At 37.5% G+C, this 20223-nt stretch overlaps 1 protein-coding gene across 4 annotated transcripts in view; it reads left to right on the plus strand.

The window, feature by feature from the left end:
- The window catches only part of LOC141431208 (FERM, ARHGEF and pleckstrin domain-containing protein 1-like), a 78268-nt gene that overhangs the window by 42906 nt on the left and 15139 nt on the right, over positions 1-20223 (plus strand). For 3 of the 4 annotated variants that reach the window (XM_074092279.1, XM_074092288.1, XM_074092297.1), the window contains 9 exons: positions 1358-1561; positions 2868-2961; positions 3043-3187; positions 4363-4549; positions 6609-6676; positions 11835-12015; positions 12997-13146; positions 15790-15887; positions 18700-18853. In XM_074092279.1, coding sequence (XP_073948380.1) covers positions 1358-1561; positions 2868-2961; positions 3043-3187; positions 4363-4549; positions 6609-6676; positions 11835-12015; positions 12997-13146; positions 15790-15887; positions 18700-18853 — 1281 coding nt within the window. The remainder of the gene's footprint in view (positions 1-1357; positions 1562-2867; positions 2962-3042; positions 3188-4362; positions 4550-6608; positions 6677-11834; positions 12016-12996; positions 13147-15789; positions 15888-18699; positions 18854-20223) is intronic. The other variant, XM_074092305.1, reaches the window with a different exon arrangement.

Genomic DNA, 20223 nt, shown 5'->3' on the forward strand with positions numbered 1-20223 from the left:
GCGAAAAAATGGAATGCGACTAGCCGTACCTACCTACCTGTAGGTGAAACATTCCACTATTCCAAAATTGGCTGCTTTGTATCATGTCATAGTGTTCAATTGTACTTTAGTAAATAATACTGTCAGGTGTGCACGAAGCAATTTTAGAAATTGTAGTGATAAGAGATAGTTGTCGGTGATTCACAAGTATTGCGATAACTATCAGTATAATTGTTTTTTAGAAGTTAAGTAATTTTGACTTTTCGATTAAATGTGTACAATCCAAATAGACTGTAATATTAAAATTTCATTACATTGATGACTCGTTTAATCTTCACGTATTTTGGATATTGTTTAAAAATATTGGAATGTTACCCGTTTACTAATTTAGATATATATAAAAATATACATAAATAATAATTATGTAAGTGTGCGGTTTCCCTGCAATACCCCACTCCACACTTAAAAAGTTGAGTCTAGTTAAACAATAAATAAATTAAACTTAAAATCATCGATTTTTTCAATTCATTTTGCTTTTATTTGAATCCTTTATTGAATATTGTTATCAAGCTACCAGGATTATAAGTAAGTTGACAACATCTTCATAAGCATGCATTGTGATTGTGAACAACACATTTTATGTTAGTTACAATTATTTAAACCTTAACTCGTTATTTAAACCTGTTATGCTGACGATTTAGTTGGTAAAATAGCTTATCTATGTTCTGATTAAGTTTAATAGGCTGATTTATTTGTTATAATGGAGCACTTTAATTATTTTTGCATGATTATTTTGTTATTACATATGTTCATTTTATTTTAACTAGTTCCGAAAATGTTATCCAGTTATAGTAATAAGATTATGATCCACATTTTTGTAACTGAGGAGAAGGTAGTATAAGTAATACCCAATCAATGATTGAATCCAGTCGGTTGCTGAATTAGACATTAGTTGTATATATTATTATGTGAACGTGTCTCAGTTGTCCAGTGGTAATGTCTTATTAATGCACCTTGTGATCATTATATTCAAAAACCGCCTGGCTTTGTGCCATTGTTTACACGGTTCTTTAGTATTGTGTTTTAGTTGTTTTGAAAGACTTCAAAACTTAATGAAATCACTTTTATTATTGATTGATTTTATGGCTTATGATTTTATGACTCTTATTTCGTTTTCTCTTAAATTACTTTATATTTAAATTTGAAATGGGTTTAAACGCGAATAATACGTTTAATATCTACTGCAGTGCTTACAAACGGGCATAATAATATTATATTATGGTATAGTGGTATTATGGTATAATAGAAACGTTTATTCTCGTTGAAGCCTAGTTGTAACATGGGAGAAGAAGTGTTGATTTATTGTTATGAATTACAGATGATTCTTCGCTGGAAGAAGAGCATACAGTGTCTTCAGCAAGTTTATGTATGTCGCCTGTGCCGGCTGTTGAAAACGAGAGCTTGGCGTCACCGCTAAGCGCGTCTACGCCTCTGCCCGCCGCTCCCGTCGTCGCACCCGTCGCGCCCAGTGACGTCGTCGACAACTGCGTCAGGACAGATGCTCTCAACGGAAATGTTAATGGTAATTGTCCTGCCATAAATAATCTCTAATACCTAGCAACCTGATTTTTTGTAAGTAGACATTTAATAACTGTTTCCCATTTCAGAAATATACAGCCAGCATCAAAGCTAGCTGGTCACATCTGTATGTAAGTTGTTGCATTACAAAGAGACCAGCTAGCTTTAATGCTGACTGTGCTATCTGTCGCACTGATGAATCGTGCTTGACCCGTTGATGAAACCTTTTTGAAGTGTTAGGCACAACTAACATTGCAATACCTGACAATGGAATTAATTCGTTATAACATTTACAGTTGTACTGTAAAGTTTAAGGTGAATGAGTAGTGGATTACAATTTAGATTGTTCGATCGTACATTATAAGTAAAATTCGTACCTAAATTGATTGTTATCCATACTAATATTATAAATGCGAAAGTAACTCTGTCTGTCTGTCTGTCTGTTACGCTTTCACGCCTAAACCGCTGAACCGATTTGGATGAAATTTGGTACAGAGATAGAATAGACCTTGGGAAAGAACATAGGCTATCTTTTATTGTGAAAAAAAGGTTTTAAGGGGTTGAAATAGGGGATGAAAGTTAATATGGTGGAAGTTCGTCGCCGTCGAAGATAAAACTATGAACCTTGGCATTTAGGCTCTTAATCCATACTTCCATACTAATATTATAAATGCGAAAGTAACTCTGTCTGTCTGTCTGTCTGTCTGTTACGCTTTCACGTCGAAACCACTGAACCGATTTTGATGAAATTTGGTATATAGATATTTTGAACCCCAAGGATCAACATAGGATACCTTTTATTCCGGTAGAGGGCGCCACCGCGCGATAAACTAGATCCGCGCAGACGAAGTCGCGGGCTTAAGCTAGTACTTATATAAAACTAGCTTAAGCCCGCGACTTCGTCTGCGCGGATCTAGGTTATCGCGCGGTGGCGCCCTCTACCGGAATAAAAGGTATCCTATGTTGATCCTTGGGGTTCAAAATACCTATATACCAAATTTCATCAAAATCGGTTCAGTGGTTTCGACGTGAAAGCGTAACAGACAGACAGACAGACAGACAGAGTTACTTTCGCATTTATAATATTAGTAAGGATAGTAAGGATAATACGTGCAGGTACTCGTAGTTAAAGTAATCGTAATAAAATTGGTACATCCATCGTTTTTGATCATAGACTATCGAGTAAATCCTTGATTGCGACTATAGTGCTCAAGTTTCTTACTTAAAGATTTAAAATGTAAAGTAAAAACTGATATATACGATAGACATTTCAGTGGAAGTGCTACAGTTTTAATTAATGTATTTTACAGTAAATACAGTTTCTGAATCGACGAGTATGGACGTTCTGAGTGGCGGTGAAAGCGATGCTGGCGATACGCTTAATAGAACAAACAATAATAATAGGTAAGCTATAGTTAGTCGATGCGTGAATCGAATGGCAATATTCTAGTTAATCATCGATGATGACATTTGTTTGAATTGTAGTATTTCAACACGTCTAAGCAATTTGACGCGGGAAGGTGCCGGGGAGGCGCAGCGCCGTCGTGGCAATGACATCACATTCTTCATCGCGAGAGAACTCCTGATGACTGAACGAACCTACAAACGAGATTTAGAACTCATTACAGTGGTACGTGCTTACTTAAAGATGTTCCTTATTTTTATGGTATTATTAATTTATTACCAGGGCTATTTTATTAAATAACTTATCACTTCTCCTCGTAAAGTGCGTGTTTATCAAAATCTAGGCGACTTGAAATAGCTTTTTCACTTCTCATGCTAGTAAAGTTGGTGTTTATGCTGGATCGAGGCGACATAAAATTACTTTTTCACACCTCTCCTTCAGAAAAGTAACTTTTCCTCCCTGTCGAGAGGGAGCAAAGTGCAACTTTTCTGTTCAAGGCTTTTCTAAGTGTTTTATTGCAAATGCCATTTTTTGAAGTTGATAATTGTAAAGCCACGCCATTTTCTATGCTGGTTGTTTTTTAACTATATTTAGATATATTTTTTCTTCAAGTTTCTTAATGATCGGTGTGAAAAGTTGTACGAGTCACTCGGGAGCAAAATTAGTTTCATCTTGGGCGTTAACACTTGAATCCCTCATTACGCTCGGGATTCTACTTTAGAATCCCTCGCTACGCTCAAGATTCTATTATAGAATCCTTCGCTACATTCTGGATTCAATGTACGCCCTCGCCGTAAATATACCATTTTGCTCCCTTGTGACACAAATAACTATTTATGCTCTAGTGCATAAAGTAAAATCTTCGTCTAAGATCAAGGTAATTAGGTGTCAACAGCCACAAACATAAAAGTTTCTATACCAGGCGTTTTCAACCTTTTGATTTTAACGGCACAAAGTTTCACAATAGCCAAGTGCGAGTCGGTCTGGCGCGTAGAGTGTTCGAGCATTAAACCCATTTTCCCCTCGACGTGTCTATCCACCCTCGCCGTAAACCTCTCGGGTAAAATGGCTCGTTTTATGCTCTTGTTGTACAATCAACTATTTATACTCTAGTGCATAAAATAAAATGTGTAATGTTTTGTCCAGCTATGCGAGTACGTTAGGGGAGAATTCCACGAGAATGTCCCTTACGAAATGCTGTTCTTCTAAGAGTTCTGAAAAGGCTGAGAAAATGATATTGAGTCTGGTAATATTTCATGACTGCTAACAAGTTGGCAGTATATTCTCGAGGTTTACGGATTTGATTGAATTAGCTGCCATACAAGGCAAACGCATTTCGTAAGGGACATTCTTGTGGAATGCTCCTAGGTCGATGTTGTATGTGCGTTATTCGGTGGCAGGCGTGGTCGGCGCGCGTGTCGGGGCTGAGCGCGGAGGCGGGCGCGGCGGACGTGGCGGCGCTGGCGCGGCCGTGCCTGGCGCTCGAGCCGCTCGCGCTGGCGCAGGGCGCGCTGCTGGCGCGGCTCGAACGTGCGCTCGCCGCGCCCGCGTCCACCGCGCCTCATGCGCCCCAATCTAACGATGCAGGTAAACTCGACTGGCGCGGACTTACTATATTAACTAAGCTTTCATTTTTAATTCCGTGGCATTCTGACAACTGCCATAACTAGTAGAAATGGGCTAACTATGGATTTGGTCGACTAGCCGGCTAATCGGCTCTAAGGTGGCCAACCAGCCATTGATTTCGGCTAAGTTCGGGTGCAATCGGGAACATTTGTTTTGGTCCGCGAGTTGTGCCACTCGTCACAAGTTCGTGTTTACTTTGCGAGGGTCCATATCAATGAAATGAACTATACTATTTTGCGTCGCTTCCCTGCTACAAGACCTGCACTACAGCCACGTCTGTGTGAAACATATATGTTAACATGCAGAACGATACAGTATACTTTTCATCTCTCCAGGGGGCCTACCATTATCCAAACGCAGAGCGGTTCAATTTAGAATCGTCGAAATTGGTACCACGACGTTTATTTCTCAGAGCTGAGTCTCAATGGTTTACAAGTGAATGAAAGACCGATATTGTCTCTGGTCCGAAACTGAAACGTCGCGAAAGGGATGCCGCTATATGCAAACAAAATATTGTATACTAAAACCTCTTTATTTTGGAAAACCATAACTCTGTCATTCCGTGTTCTTAGCAACCGTTGTGTTGATTACAAATAAAATGTTTACGCTGTCACTAATCCACGAGTCTCTTTTCTCATTGAAAAAATAGTTTTATCAATGAAGAGTTAAGAAGCACAATGTGACCCTATACCTATGAAAAGTTATAAAACTTGAATAAAAGTTGAAAAGTTCTTAAAATTTAAAAATATTCCAAGTAAAACACTTAAAATTCCAAAATAATTGACGGAATGAGTAACTTATACTGAATCGCTAAATTTGACACTGAAGCGATTCAATTCCCACTCAAGTTAAGCGTCATGGTACGAAAACCGCTTAAAGTGAGTGAATGAAAATGTCTGTATCGCTGTCGCTGAACCGTGCTTGAACTGAATCGCAAAAGTAACTTTGTGGTACGAAATAGCGATGCAGTTCAGTTTAGAGCCTAAACTGAATCAAATTCAAAAATTTCAAATGATTTATTCAGTAAATAGGCTGCAATGGGCACTTTTACACGTCATTTTTTTAAACTACCAGCGCTTTCGTAAAGACCATCATTGCCAAGAAGAATGCGCGGCAAGAAACTTGGCAGAAAGTCATTTTTTCATAATAATATAATTACAAATAAAATACTTAAAAACTGTATTTCTACTTAAAAATCGTATTAAGAGAGCGTGGCAGGCCCCCTTTTTTATTTATCAATGTGTAGCATATCGTTAGAAAGGTCATAAAATAGAAAAGCAATTTAAAGAAAGTGAACTGCTCAATTGTCTTTTGTTTTTTTATAATTGAGTTTCGGATTAGGATTTTTTTCACAGAATCAATAATTTTTTGGAATTTAAAACCCTCGTACGTCACTCTGAGACTGAATTATAATAAAAACTATTATTATTTGAACAAGCATGTATTACCAAGTATTAAATGTAAAAAAATATAATTTTACATACATAAACAAAAAAGTTGCGAATGTTTAAAGGCGGGATTTCGGTAAATTTGAGAAAAACATTTAAAAACCATATCTCCAAAACCGTGACTCTTAGGACCCAAGGTCCAAGGGTAAAAAGATAGAAAATAACCCCAACAATGTCCCAAAAAAATTTGACGGTCCATGTGCCGAACACCCTGTATATTGTAGTATAGCGACGCGGCGCGGTTCGAGTCGCTAAGCGCAACTAAGTAATATAGCTCTGGATCCAATTGAATGGATTGCCGCATGAAAATATTTAGGGAGTTCAAGTTTAACCAAATAATTCCATAAAGACTCCATCACTTCTTCATTGTTTAAGTTTAGTCCATCCCGGGAGGAATCTGGCCACGTTCTGACCGGAGGAGTCGTGAGGCTTCACAGTGACGCCATCACAATGCGTTGCGCTGTGGTTACTGTGTTTCGACCTTAGCTCTAGGTTTCACGGCCGAGTTACGTTTTACATATAAATACACTAATAAAGTTTAATAAGAAGTTTAAAGGGTTCTTTTCTTGCAGATGCTGAAGAACCAGAATATAGAAAAATTGCTGATCTGCTTAGTGACTATTTAACAAACACTTATGACGTAAGTGATGTCGAGATTTTTGTATCAATTTTATTTTGTAGGATCATATTTCCATTATCCGTTCCAATGTTCGTAACGGATCGAATAATAAACAGTTATAGAGTTAATTTGATACTGTTACTGTCGCTTTCGGGTACGGAACAATAGAAAACAGACCAGTTCAAAGTGTAAACAATAAACAAACCATTTGTGTTCCTTAATAGGCTTCAAAGTATTGGGAGGGTGCGAAGTACTAGGTGGGGGTAATGAAATCTATCGCAGCGCTCATAGTGGTCAAAAGAAGAAATAATCAAGGCTCTGTCATCTGTCATACTCATATGAATCTGTCATCAACAAAGCACTTTGTATGGACTTTAACTACCTAATTTTAGTAATAGATGTTTGTGTTATGATGCGAGCTTGAATTATTGAACACTGTCCCTGTTTTGTTCTTAATTCCTCTGCATCTCGGACATGTCCAACAACAATTTTCCTTATGAAACGGTTCGTGTTTGAAATTTTATTGAGTGATACGCACAAAACCGGTCTTCAAAATGATACTCATTTTGATCTGAAAACGATATTTAATTTATTACTAGCGATATAAGAACAATTATATAATTTTACTATTATTCCAAGAAACCAATAAGATAGCTTTATCTTTTCGTTTTACAGTAAAAGTACAACTAAACATGAAGTAAACAAACCCAGACATAACGAAAATAAAACACACTTTTTGAATAAATTTTACTTACTTCATTTAATTTTAATGACCAAAAATGAATACACAACCTTTTGTCCACCCAAATCACGGTATCATAGTATTTTGTATTATAAATTAATACGTTATAGGTTTAATTTTTGACAAAATGTCGCGATGAAATTTCAAAAGGTCAGAGTAGGATCAGAGCCAAAAAAGTTGCGACGCTAGGTGGCGCTGATGTCGCGCACAGAGCCAATACCGTGTAAAATATCCACGATAAAGGCCATTAGGTATTAGAGTTGGGAATGGGATGTTTGGTGGCAATTTTGAACAGAGTGCAGTAAAGTCGATATTATAGAAATTTTTAAGGTTGAATGAATGAATAAATGATTCATAAGATTAAAAAAAGAGTATGTTGTTTAAATTGTCATGGAATGAAATGTTTTGTATAGGTCGAGAATATTAAAAAGAGAATAAAGATTTGTTTTTGAAACTTACAAAAAAGTATGTAGAGAAAACATGATGTCTGATGCCAAAAAATACGCTACCACATAAAGTTAGTTTCATTTAACTTCAATGAGTTAGTTTCAATAGCAACTTAAAATTTACTTATGTACAAAATGATATCAAATGTTGCATCAAAAACGTCGTAGAAAGTAACGCATCCTGAAGACTAGCTGCTAGTGTCCAAGAACTAATTTCGAACTGTCCAGGAAATAAGTATGAAATTTCATTACATATCAAGTGTTTAAATTTGGAACCCGTGCTCTAAGTCTCTGAAAAACTTAAACTATGCAAAAGTGATAGTTCAGTGATTAAATAACTGGAACATTTTTCAGTAATTTATGTTGTTGTTAATCCCAATTTTTGTGTTTCAAATGTTTCAAAATTAAGAAAGTTCTTCTTAAAATTATGACGTGTGTAATTTAATTGAAGTTGGCAGATATCTAAACATCGCCTCCCGGTACCTTTAAAAAAAACAATCATACCATAGACTATAGACAAACTCGTAGGTTAGCGAATGAGTAGCTTAAATGGCGGGTCGTAGATTTCTTTATTTTTCAATGTGTACTTGTTTATAATAATATAAATATTATTTATCTAAAATTGACTTATTAAAATTGTACTGAGACCATGGCACGATACTTTGACATAATTTGATGTCAGGTTCTTCTCACTTCAGTTAAAACAAATATATAGAAAAGGTGGGATTTTTTTGTAGCTGATTTATAGGTACAGTAGAACTTACAAACAGTTAATACAATATTGACACAATGAGTTCGTCATCGGATGAATCTGAAATAAATTGTACTCCTCCACATTTATGAGCTGAAGCAGAGTTAGCGAAAAATGATTTACTCCCACATAACTCCAAGTTTTGTGAGCATTAAATTTAACATTTATTTTATTTTTATCAACTTGTTTCATTTTTGAGAAAGCACTATACAAGCTTCGCCCAGTAATCGCCATCCTGGCCTCTTATCATTGATAGCCTCACCTGGCGGTTCGGCCATCAAACTTCTACTCGTCCAGGATAGCTTACTTACTGGTCTCTGCAGTAATGTACTATTAATAATAGCTACCTAACCTACCACTTACAGGGCACTTACACTAGCAGGGCTACTACGAAACTCGAAACTCGAAGTTCGTGTCGTGTGGTCCCTCTGACACTTATACTATTTAATACGAGAGCGAGAGGGACCGCACGACACGAACTTCGAGTTTCGAGTTTCGTAGTAGCCCTGCTGCGCTTGAGGGGTGGGGTAACTCGAACCGGTGCGGGGCGGAGCGTGGCCATTCTGTACGTAAGTAGTATTATATATTCTGTGCCAGTAGGTAAACAGTAAGGAATAGATGAGCACGAAGCCGCTCTCCTGTTTTTTTCACACAATAAGCTTTCTCTCACTCCATAAACAGTATGTACTTTTCTCTAATTCAATATCAGTTATTTATTACCAATTGTAATGCGTGTATTTGAAGACAAAAATAAAGGGTACTTTTTATCCAAATACCCAAAAAAAGATGGTAATGTTTAAGTAAGTGCATCTAATAAACTGCGGGTAGTCCGCGACGTAGTAGAGATGGTACGCTCAATGATTAAGATGAAATTTGCTATGGCGGTAAGTAACACTCTAGATTAACATATAGGGTACTTTTTACCCGGCTACCCAAAAAAGGGTAATGATTTCAGTATATTTAATAAATTGTGGATAGTACGCGACGTAATACCATTTCAATTACAACTGTCTAACTAATCAATTGTTTTCAATCATTCCAGATCATTCGTTTAATTTTAGTACCATCCATAAAAATCTGTCTAGCCATTCTTGAGTTATAATAATGTTGTCCTAACCGGACTTGCTTATATTTTTACAATGCACGTGCTCGGAAAATGCCTCTTTACGTGGGTCAACATATCCATAGAAAATTAGTGATTCCTGCACGCATCCACAAGTGTGCAGAAAAGTTGTATGGATTTCACTTTCCGCACATGTGCGGTAAAGTAACTTTTTAAATTGCCAAATGATGTCCAAACTATTGTTAAAAAAAAAGTCTGAAGAGTCGTTATAGTTAGGCTTTGAACAAATAAGAAAACGTTTGATGCAACCAACTGAATATTTACTGATAAGGTAATACAGATTAAACGCGACAGAAAAGAGAACATTTTTTTTTTCATTTAAACTCGTATTTTAATTCCGTCTAAAGTTATGAAAAAAAAAGGAAATAAATTCTTGAATCCAATTCGGACCGTGCGACGTCAAGCGCGGGCACTCAAAAGTTAACCAATCATGGTTGCCCGTTCGCGCCTGTCATGAAACCCCGCCACAGTTAATGTTCATGAGTTCAGTCCGGTGAATTAATTTTTGATAAGTAAATTAAAATGAAGAGTTCAAACGATGAATTTATATCTGACTTTACGCCGTCTTACGTCCTCCACGAAGCACATATTGTCAGTGACAAACTCAATGCTGAAATACGTGAACTATAATATACACACGTGGATATTATAACATCTACCGGTACGTCTTATTCTTATTTATTTGCTTTTATATATTAGAATTAGTGAACCAATTTTGAATTATTTACAGTTCCAAAGCTAAACAATCTCAGATTTACGGAAACGTTTTGTTAATAGCTGGTAGATTAGATACATAATATAAAAAATGTACTTGATGATAATTAACTATAACACGGATTTATTCACGGGTTGCACTGATATTTAGCGTTATAGGAGCGTGCAGGAGATAACGACTAGCCAATATAAGTGTGGGAAATGTCAAGCAACAAGGGCTAAATCACGATACTAAAACAAAGTATCCTTTACCTATCATAAGTAGCTGTAGCTGTTCTAATCTTCTGAGTCAATGATTGTTATGAAAGTTGGTTTAATAAAGTGTATACGTTAACGATTTTGGTTTGGCGTGCATGTCGGTATGTATATCTACTGCCTGCTACTGTAGTAAAAGGAGTATGGCAAATAAATGATGTAGTCACTGCCTCGATTTTTTCCTCGCTTAATGCATTGTAAAACGTTGTATCATATACGTGTCGAAAGTAGGAAATTCCCAACTCGTGCCGGCTCAAAACACTCGCTCCGCTCATGTTTCAGGTTCTCCGCCACTCGTTGGGAATTGCCTACTTTCCGCACTTGTATCATAAATAACTATTTCATCACACTTGCTCGTAAACAGTGTCGTAACATGCAGGCTACCTTGGTTGCAACCCCCCAAATAAAACCCTCGACCTTAATGTGCTTGTCATGAAACCCGTGGTCGGTAAATGAGTCATTGCGCGTACTAATTTTCATGCCATGAAGCCCAAGGTCAGTAAATGAGTTTGTTACTGCATGGTGTGCTGCTGCTCCGTGCGCGCGCTGCACACGCACGCCATGCTGCGGATTGCCAAGAGCGCAATCAGCGGTATCGGCAATTTTTGATAAAATATTAGTTTTTCTTTTACAAATATACAATTTTACTCGCAAATGTGATGAAAAACACTGTATGTCGCACGGGCGGTACTAGAATTACGAACATGACTCATTAAAGCCCTCAGTCTTCGACTTCGGGCTTCTAATAGACTCTCGTTCGTAATTCCTTATTTACCGCCCTTAAGACACAATGCACTAAAACCTTATTATCTTAATAAACTATTAACCTTACCCGTCGAACGCCCTGCGCGCCTCAGTGGCGCGTATCTAAGTACTCGTGATTAGTACTAGTTTCGATCATCCTTTAACATAGGGTACTAGTTCAAGATTACCCAAAAAAGTCGTTGGTCACGCGACGGGTTAATATTTATTTGTACTCATTTAATTACGTTAATGAAATTCTACATTAAAAGTTTAGCTAAAAGTTAACAAGGCATTCATTATCTGTTAAGTAGGCGGTACGAAGTTCGCCTGGACAGCGAGTAGTTTGTATAATTTTACTTGTGTGGAATGAATGCTATTATTGGAGAGTATACCCGCGTGCGCAGGCGTACGCGCAGTACACGGAGCGGAGCGGTGCGCTGGTGGGCGTGGTGGAGAGCCTGCGGCGGCGCAGCGGCGCGTGCGCGCGCGCGTGCGCCGCGTTCGAGGGCGCCGCGCCGCTGCCGCTCGCCTGCCTGCTGCTGCGCCCACTGCACCGCCTGCTGCACTACCAGACGCTCGCCACACGTAAATAATCTCCTCTATATTATTTACTAGTGTTTACCCGCAGCTTCACACGCGTAATTCATTAGATACAGCAGTTGAATTGAAATTCCGGGAAATTTCCGTGGGAACTCCCGAAAACTACATCGTGGTTTTCATTGACATTGCATTAAAAAAGCCATGACTAAGAATAGCGGTTGTTAATTCGAGATTTTATCCCTATCTCGTGGGAACATCGGAATAAAATAGTAGATTATTGTCGTGGCCTGGAAGTAGGCAACTGCTGGCTGAGTATGAGTATTAAACGGACGAGCTTGCGAGTCCGTTTAACTAATACGAAGCCAGCAATTGCTATTCCAGCCGAGACTAATATAAAGCTTTTCTCAAAAATAGTGAATAATTCTGAAATAGAATAAACTTTTTTTCAAAATATATTATACAATTTAATTTTATTCCAATATTTTTCTTATGCTTTCCCGCCTTTTTTCATTAAAAATAAACTGCAGGTGTATTTTTCCACCGAAAACACCACAAGCTATTTCAGACCCAATAGAAAAAGTCTGGAGTTCCAACAAAATATCTGATACCGGACTTGGCTGTATACGACTTGTGCCAACATTTCCAGGGCCTTTTAACTTTAAAAAAAAATGTGACTTGATTGCAGGCGCGCTAATTCATTATTGTCGAGCTAGCGCGCCTGCAATCTTTTTTCATTTTTCGCTGACCATAAACTATGCACTTCACCTTCTGATATGTTAAGAATAATGACAACTTTTACGGACATTTTTGAGAAAAGTAGCTTATGTGTTATTCCAGATGTCTAACTATCTACATATCAAATTTCATCCATATCCGTCCAGCCTTTTTAGCATGAAGGAGTAACAAACATACACACACACACCTAATATTAGTAGGAATAGGAAATGGAATATCGAATCGAAGAGAGGGTTATGCTTAAGACAAAGTCAAATGATCGAAAATGAAATGATGGGTATTATTGTTTAGAGATAAGCGAGAGCAGCGAGCGGGGTGGCGAGCGGGGCAGCGGCCTGCGCGCGCAGGACGTGGCGGCGCGGTTGGCGCGGGCGGCAGCCGCGCAACTGCGCCACGTCGAGAACCACGCCGCGCTCTGCCAGCTGCAGCGCGATATCGTAGGTTTGTTTTGCCGACCTTGATCTTGCCTCACTACACCACTCTTAAGCCGTATCTTTGACGTATGAGAGCATAACCTTTTCTTAAAAGTTAAGAAGGCGTTTAGTGCATTGTTGACGGTCAATCCCAAAATACAGAGTGTTTGGTAGCTACGTGTAAAGCTTTAAGGGGGTGATAGCCGAGTTATTTTTGAACATTTTGTACTTGTATCTGTACATTTAGACATTAGCAAAAAATGGCAAATACACCGTTTGTTGTACGGGAGGTTCCCTTAAATATTTATTTTTATTTTTATTTAATTATTTATTTTTAAAATATGCAACTAAATATTCTGTGTATATTTCAGGCGTCTCCCTGTTGCGGTTATTAATATAGAGCAAAAAAACCAAAAAAAAACCAAGTTTGTTGCAGGGAGCTAAACTTTAAATATTTATTTTATGATGTTTATAGTATTTATTGTTATAGCGATACGATAATCACGGTTCATGCGATCCAGCCTGGTAACAGACAGACGCACAGTGGTGTCTTAGTATAGGGGTCCCTTTTTTACCCTTTGGGCACGGAACCCTAAAAAGGTCTCTAACCAAGGGCACTTCACACACATTTTTCAGCTACATTTCTCAAAAACTACACTCGACCCGCGCGAAGCCGTAAATTCGTTATATCTTTTGAATGGACCGTCCCATTTGAATAGTTCAAAAAGTGATCTACAGGTATTGAAACAGTCTTGAATATGAAATGATTTATTTAGATAAGGATTAATAATACGATGGTCTGATTTTAGTCGGCGTTTCTATCAACTTTTAAAATGTAAAAAAGTAGTTATAGTAGTATAACTAAAATAGTTGGATACATGGTATCGCAAAGCTTTTTGTAGATATTGATATATTCTTTATTATTGTAGAATATATTTTGGTTCTGTCTTTAATAGTTTCCGCAGCGCATGCGATGAAAGACATTTTAGGACTATTTATTTACACCTTGAGTTACATTATTGAAGTTGTAGTACGGATCCCTAATTTTTAAATATAACCCCTGTCACTCGGAGATAGTGTTCCTTCCCAACGGTGAAAGAATTTTTTTAATTGGTCCAGTAGTTTCGGAGCCTATTATTGAATAGGCAAACAAACAATAGTAAATTGTTGTCGTGGCCTGGAAGTAGGCAATCGCTGGCTGACTATGAGTATTAAACGGACGAGCTTGCGAGTCCGTTTAACTAATACGAAGCCAGCAATTGCTATTCCAGCCGAGACTAATATAAAGCTTTTCTCAAAAATGGTGAATAATTCTGAAATAGAATAAACTTTTTCTCAAAATATATTACCAAATTTAATTTTATTCCAAAATTTTTCTTATGCTTTCCCGCCATTGTTCATTAAAAATAAACTGCAGGTGTATTTTTCCACCAAGCTATTTCAGACCCAATAGAAAAAGTCCGGAGCTCCAACAAAATATCTGATACCGGCCATTAGACTTGGCTGTATACGACTTGTGCCAACATTTCCATGGCCTTTTTAACTTTAAAAAAAATGTGAATGATTGCAGCCGCGCTCATTCATTATTGTCCTGAGTTATTGTCGAGCTAGCGCGCCTGCAAACTTTTTAACTTTTTAATTTTCCGCTGACCATAAACTATGCAATTCACCTTCTGATATGTAAAGAATAATGTCAACTTTTACGGACATTTTTGAGAAAATAAACAATCAATTCTTTCCTCTTTATAATATTAGTATAGAATGATATAGATAACATTGCTGGAGTGCAAAACTCTTCAGTAATGTTGCATACGAATCCTTTTGTCTATTTAATAGTACATTATCTTAAGGGTGTTAAATAAGAAATTACGAATGAGTCTATAGCCCATCAGAGTTGATTTTTGTAATTCCAGTACCGCCCGTGTGACATACAATGTATTTCTTTGTTACATTTGTGGGTGTAAATATATAAAATATTATTATATAAGACAAAAAATATTATCGTCAGAAAAATTGCCAACTAATACAAAAATGTTTCGTTTAAAAATGGTGCATACAGGTAACAGGTTAAAAAAATTGCAATTTAACATTCTAATACTCTCTTTCGGAATTCTCTATTTACCGCTCTTAAGACAATGTACTATTAAAGCCGCGTAAAGAAAGATAGATGAACCTATTATTTGTGCCTGTAATTAAATTGTTCTGCTTTACTTGAGTATTTTTCAATTTTGACCAAGTTGCATTCCAACATATATATTTTTTAATTATTTGTTTGATAGGTCATTAAATAAAGTAGCTCCTATTTTTTTGTGTTATGAAAATTTGACTTAGTGATTTACTTATGTCATAAAAATCAATGGTCCGTGGTCTTTTTTCTAAGTCATTTATACATCTTCAGCAGTAGAACTAGTACCCGAAAACCACTCCAAAATATCCATTAGTTTAGTAGAGAACACAAATATTTAATTTTTAGATTTAGTACCGTTTTACTACGGAACCACTTGGTTTTTTTATCTTATTATTTTGTGTGTTATGTATACTAGTTGTGAGTAAACTACACAAAAATAATCAAGTGTTAATAGCTCAAGGGCAGATGTTGTTCCCTTATCCAGCTACGGCCTTTTTAGCAGAACTTGTTTAACAAAAGACACCTTTTAACATTATTGCGCAGGATACGATAAGCTTTTGGTTGCGGAGCGTGAGTTCATTCGGCTGGGCTGCGTCTACAAACACTCCACTAGAGGATTGCAGCAAAAGATGCTATTCCTAGTAAGTATTACTGTATTAATGTTTCCCATTAAATTTGACCGCATGTTTTGATTTCCATATCGAAAACAAATCTCTTTAACCCTTTACCAGGCCAAGGGATATATTCCACCCACATCTTATATCGGTAACCGTAGTCAGGTTTTAACTCCAAACCACCTACAAAATATTTTGTCAATCCCTGAAAATATTATTTTATGATCTTCATTCACAACACGCTTCTAAATTGCGTAATATATCTTTGGCAGCCGTTTAAATTCACTTGAACGCTAATTTCAGTAAACTACGGAGAAATTCGAACACTTTCCATAATTTCTATGAAACAGAAGTACATAGGTCGAACAATTTTTTGATATTTTGTAGATTTTGAGTGTTGAAAGCTAATGTAATCGTAAACATTGCTAAATATTCATGCATTATTGTGTATGACCAGAATTAGGATGTGGGTTGACATTATCCCATGGCCTTATTAGAGTTTAACTGTGTGGGAGCTATTTTTCCCATGGCCTGGTAAATTGTCTTGTCATGTCACAAAAACTCACGTAAGTAATAAAACAGTTTTTGTGTTCAACCTAGAACGAATTCATGTACCAAAGAGACCCAAAATCTAATCGGGCCATGGGAAGAATAGTTCCCACACAGGAAAATTCTAGCCAGGCAATGTGATAGAGTCATCCCACATCCTAATTCTAGTCCTATCACAAGGACGCAGGAGTATTTAGCAAAATATATGATTATATTACCTTACAATCATTAAAATCATGAAAATAACAAAAAATGGTTCGATATATCTGCTTGTGTTTTTCTTAAATTCAGTAAAGTGTTCGAATTTGTAAACAAACCACTAACATCACTGGTCAAGTGGATTTAAACGGCTGCTAAAGATATATTATTGGATTTTAAAGCGTGTCATGAATGAAGATCATAAAATAATGTTTTCAGTGATTGATATAATGTTTCGTAGGATATTTGGAGTTAAACCTTGACTATTATAACCGATATAAGATGTGGGTGGAATATATCCCTTGGCCTGATCAAGAATATAATAAGACAAAATCTAGTATGACAGTTCATTACTTAGACAGGCGATGGGATAACCGTAACCCACATATTTATTTCTGGTTTAAAGGAAGATCTCCGACTTTCATAAATACATTTTTTACAAGGCGTTCAATACGGTTGCAACAGCATATAAAGTACGTATAAAGACACGCTGGTTCTTCGGGGCCTGGTAAAGGGTTAAAGTTTGGCTGAGCTCTGATAGTCTCCTTGCTACAAGCATCAAACAGTAACGCTCGTACCTAAAATACCACGAATGCCACATTTTTCAAAATACTACATTACCTATTACCACAACCTATACCAGGTTCTCGTTGCACCATATTACAAAGTCGAAGATTACTCAAGTAAGTAATTTTTTTCATGGAATGTCTTATATTGGACCTTTGGTATAATGGGAATGTAGTAAATCCTACTAATATTATAAATGTGAAAGTTTGTAAATTTGTGAGTATGTTTGTTACTTCTTCACGCTGAAACGGCTGGACAGATTTGGATGACATTTGGCCAAAAGTTAGCTTATAAACTGGATTAAAACATAGGATACTTTTTATCCCGATATTCCCACGGGATAGGGATAAAATCTCGAACTAATAACCGCTGGGCTTTAGAGTCATGAAATTTGGTATGTAGATAGCTGGATATCTGGAATATCACATAGGTACAAGTTATTTCAAGATTGTATCCCTATCCCGTGGGAATATCGGGATAAAATACTTTTTAATAGGATAGGGATAAAATCTTGAAATAACAACCGCTGGACTTTTAGAGGCATGAAATTTGGTATGTAGGTAGCTGGACGTCTGAAATAACATATAAGCTACTTTTTATCCCAATGTTCCTACGGGATAGAGATAACATCTCGAACTAATAACCGCTGGGCTTAGAGTCATGAAATTTGGTATGATAGCTGGACATCTGTAATAACACATTGGTTACTTTTTATATTACCCGATATTCCCACGGGTTAGGGATAAAATCTCGAAATAACAACCGCTGGGTTTAGTCATGAAATTTGGCATGGGTGTTTTAATTTAACGCCAATGAAAACCACGATGTAATTTTAGGGAATTCTTACGAGAATTTAATAAAATCCCTGAATTTTAATTCAACTGCTTTATCTAATAATTTCCGCGTGCGAAGCCGCGGGTAAACGCTAGTAGGTAATGTAGTAAGTATTTAAAAAAATGTGTGTATTTTAGGAACGTGGTATTTTCGGCACGAGCACACAGTAAGTGGCGGTGACAAAACGTCTGGAACTGGACTATTAACATATGGAATTTCATTCAAATCCGTCCAGCTATTTTCGCGCGAGGGAGTAACAAACATAACACACACGTACGAATGCACAAAAAGTTTTCGCATTTTTTGATATTTGTACACTGAAACGACGGAAAATATTCCGAAATTTTAACAGGTGTGTCTGGAGACATAAAATTTTTAGCAATTCCTAATAAGAATTTATTGTGTTCCAGAATAACAATTTAACTGCCAGACTTTAATGATTCACCAGAATAAAGCCGCAGGCTAAAACTACTTAATAATAATAAATTCTATTCATAATTTAACTTTTGGACGGCCTGTCATTGTAATATTGCGTTTCACACGTCTGGCAAGCGCCCCGGAGAATGCACGAAACGCAGTCATTTGATAGAAATGGAAATTGCCTTTGCTTACTCTAACTTATAACTGCGTCCTGTACGTTTGCCGGCACTTGCCTAACACGTGGTCCATAAGAGCATGGTGTGTGGGGCAGTTCAGCGACGTGGTGGTGCTGGCGGCGAAGGCGGGCAGCGCGCAGTTCCGCGCGCACGCCGCGCTGCCGCTGCGCGCGCTGCAGCTGCGCCGCGCCGCGCCCGCGCACGCGTTCACGCTCACCGCGCCCGCGCCCGCGCCCGCGCCACTCGCAGGTCAGACCCAGACTCAGTGCACCGCGGCGAGGGGCCGTTCCACCATATTGGCGTATGACTAAACTTGTATAAACACAGTGTATTTCTAAGTGACCACAGACTGCTCAAATATAATTAATTATAAAAGTGTCATTGCTGGGAAAGTGAGCGGCCAGGTGTGTTGTTTTGTGCTATGGATGACGCTTTGACGCTTTGGTAAATACCTAGTAGGATATTGATGTAGACTGTTAAACATCATAACATAAAAAAGAAATGAAATTTTGATTGTGTGTGTTTGCAGTAACAAATAAATGATTCATCTACTTATCTATCTATCTAAATACTTAATAATAGTTCTTATTTATTATTTCACTAGGATTCTGAAAATAATTATCAAATCATTGATGATGGAACTATGTGACCTTTAATCGAAATCTTACATGAAATATATTTTAATCAATAGAATCGGCAGTATAATCAATTCGATCAACCTTTATAATAATTGCTGGATTTAACGACATTGTCAAGTTTGTTCACGTAACATTTAACAATGACGGTTAACTTATATTATGATTTGGCCAAAAAAATAATTATCAGATAGTTTCTATCAATGAACTGAGCCGTCCGTCGAAGTTTCGAGAAAAACACGGTGTGGATATGTACCACTGACACTTTGACGCAATGCTGCTTCACACGTCCTCGACGTATTTACCTCGTCGTTTCGGCCAAATTACAGTGGCCGTGGTCACGAGTACACGTCGAGGTAAATATTACTCGTGTGTGTTAGCGCCGTTTGTGTTATTTTGGCTTTGAGCAATTATCTTCCAACACACGAGTATACTTGAGAGTATACTGGAACGTCTGCCGCCAGCATTATTTTATATTCTCTCCTTGCATGAATCAACTGCCTGGCTACTCTGGGACAAAAAGCTGTTTTTAACTATTATTTGTTATTAAGTACTAGCTGTTGCCTGTCGCCTCTCAAGCAGAGGGTCGTGGGTTCAAACCCCGGCTCGCACCTCTTGAGTTTTTCGGAATTCATGTGCGGAATTAAATTTGAAATTTACCACGAGCTTTGCGGTGAAGGAAAACATCGTGAGGAAACCTGCAAAAACCTGTGAAGCGATTCAATGGTGCGTGTGAAGTTCCCAATCCGCACTGGGCCCGCGTGGGAACTATGGCCCAAGCCCTCTTGTCCTGAGAGGAGGCCTGTGCCCAGCAGTGGGACGTATATAGGCTGGGATGATGATGACTAAGAAGACTGAGGGCTTTAATGAGTCGATGTTCGTAATTCTAGTACCGCCCGTGCGACATACAATGTTTTTCATCAAATTTGCGAGTAACATTTTATATTTCTAAAAGAAAAAATATTATTCTTCCAAATATTGGCG

This window comes from Choristoneura fumiferana, chromosome Z, assembly GCF_025370935.1.
Source record: "Choristoneura fumiferana chromosome Z, NRCan_CFum_1, whole genome shotgun sequence".
Lineage (NCBI taxonomy): Eukaryota > Metazoa > Arthropoda > Insecta > Lepidoptera > Tortricidae > Choristoneura > Choristoneura fumiferana.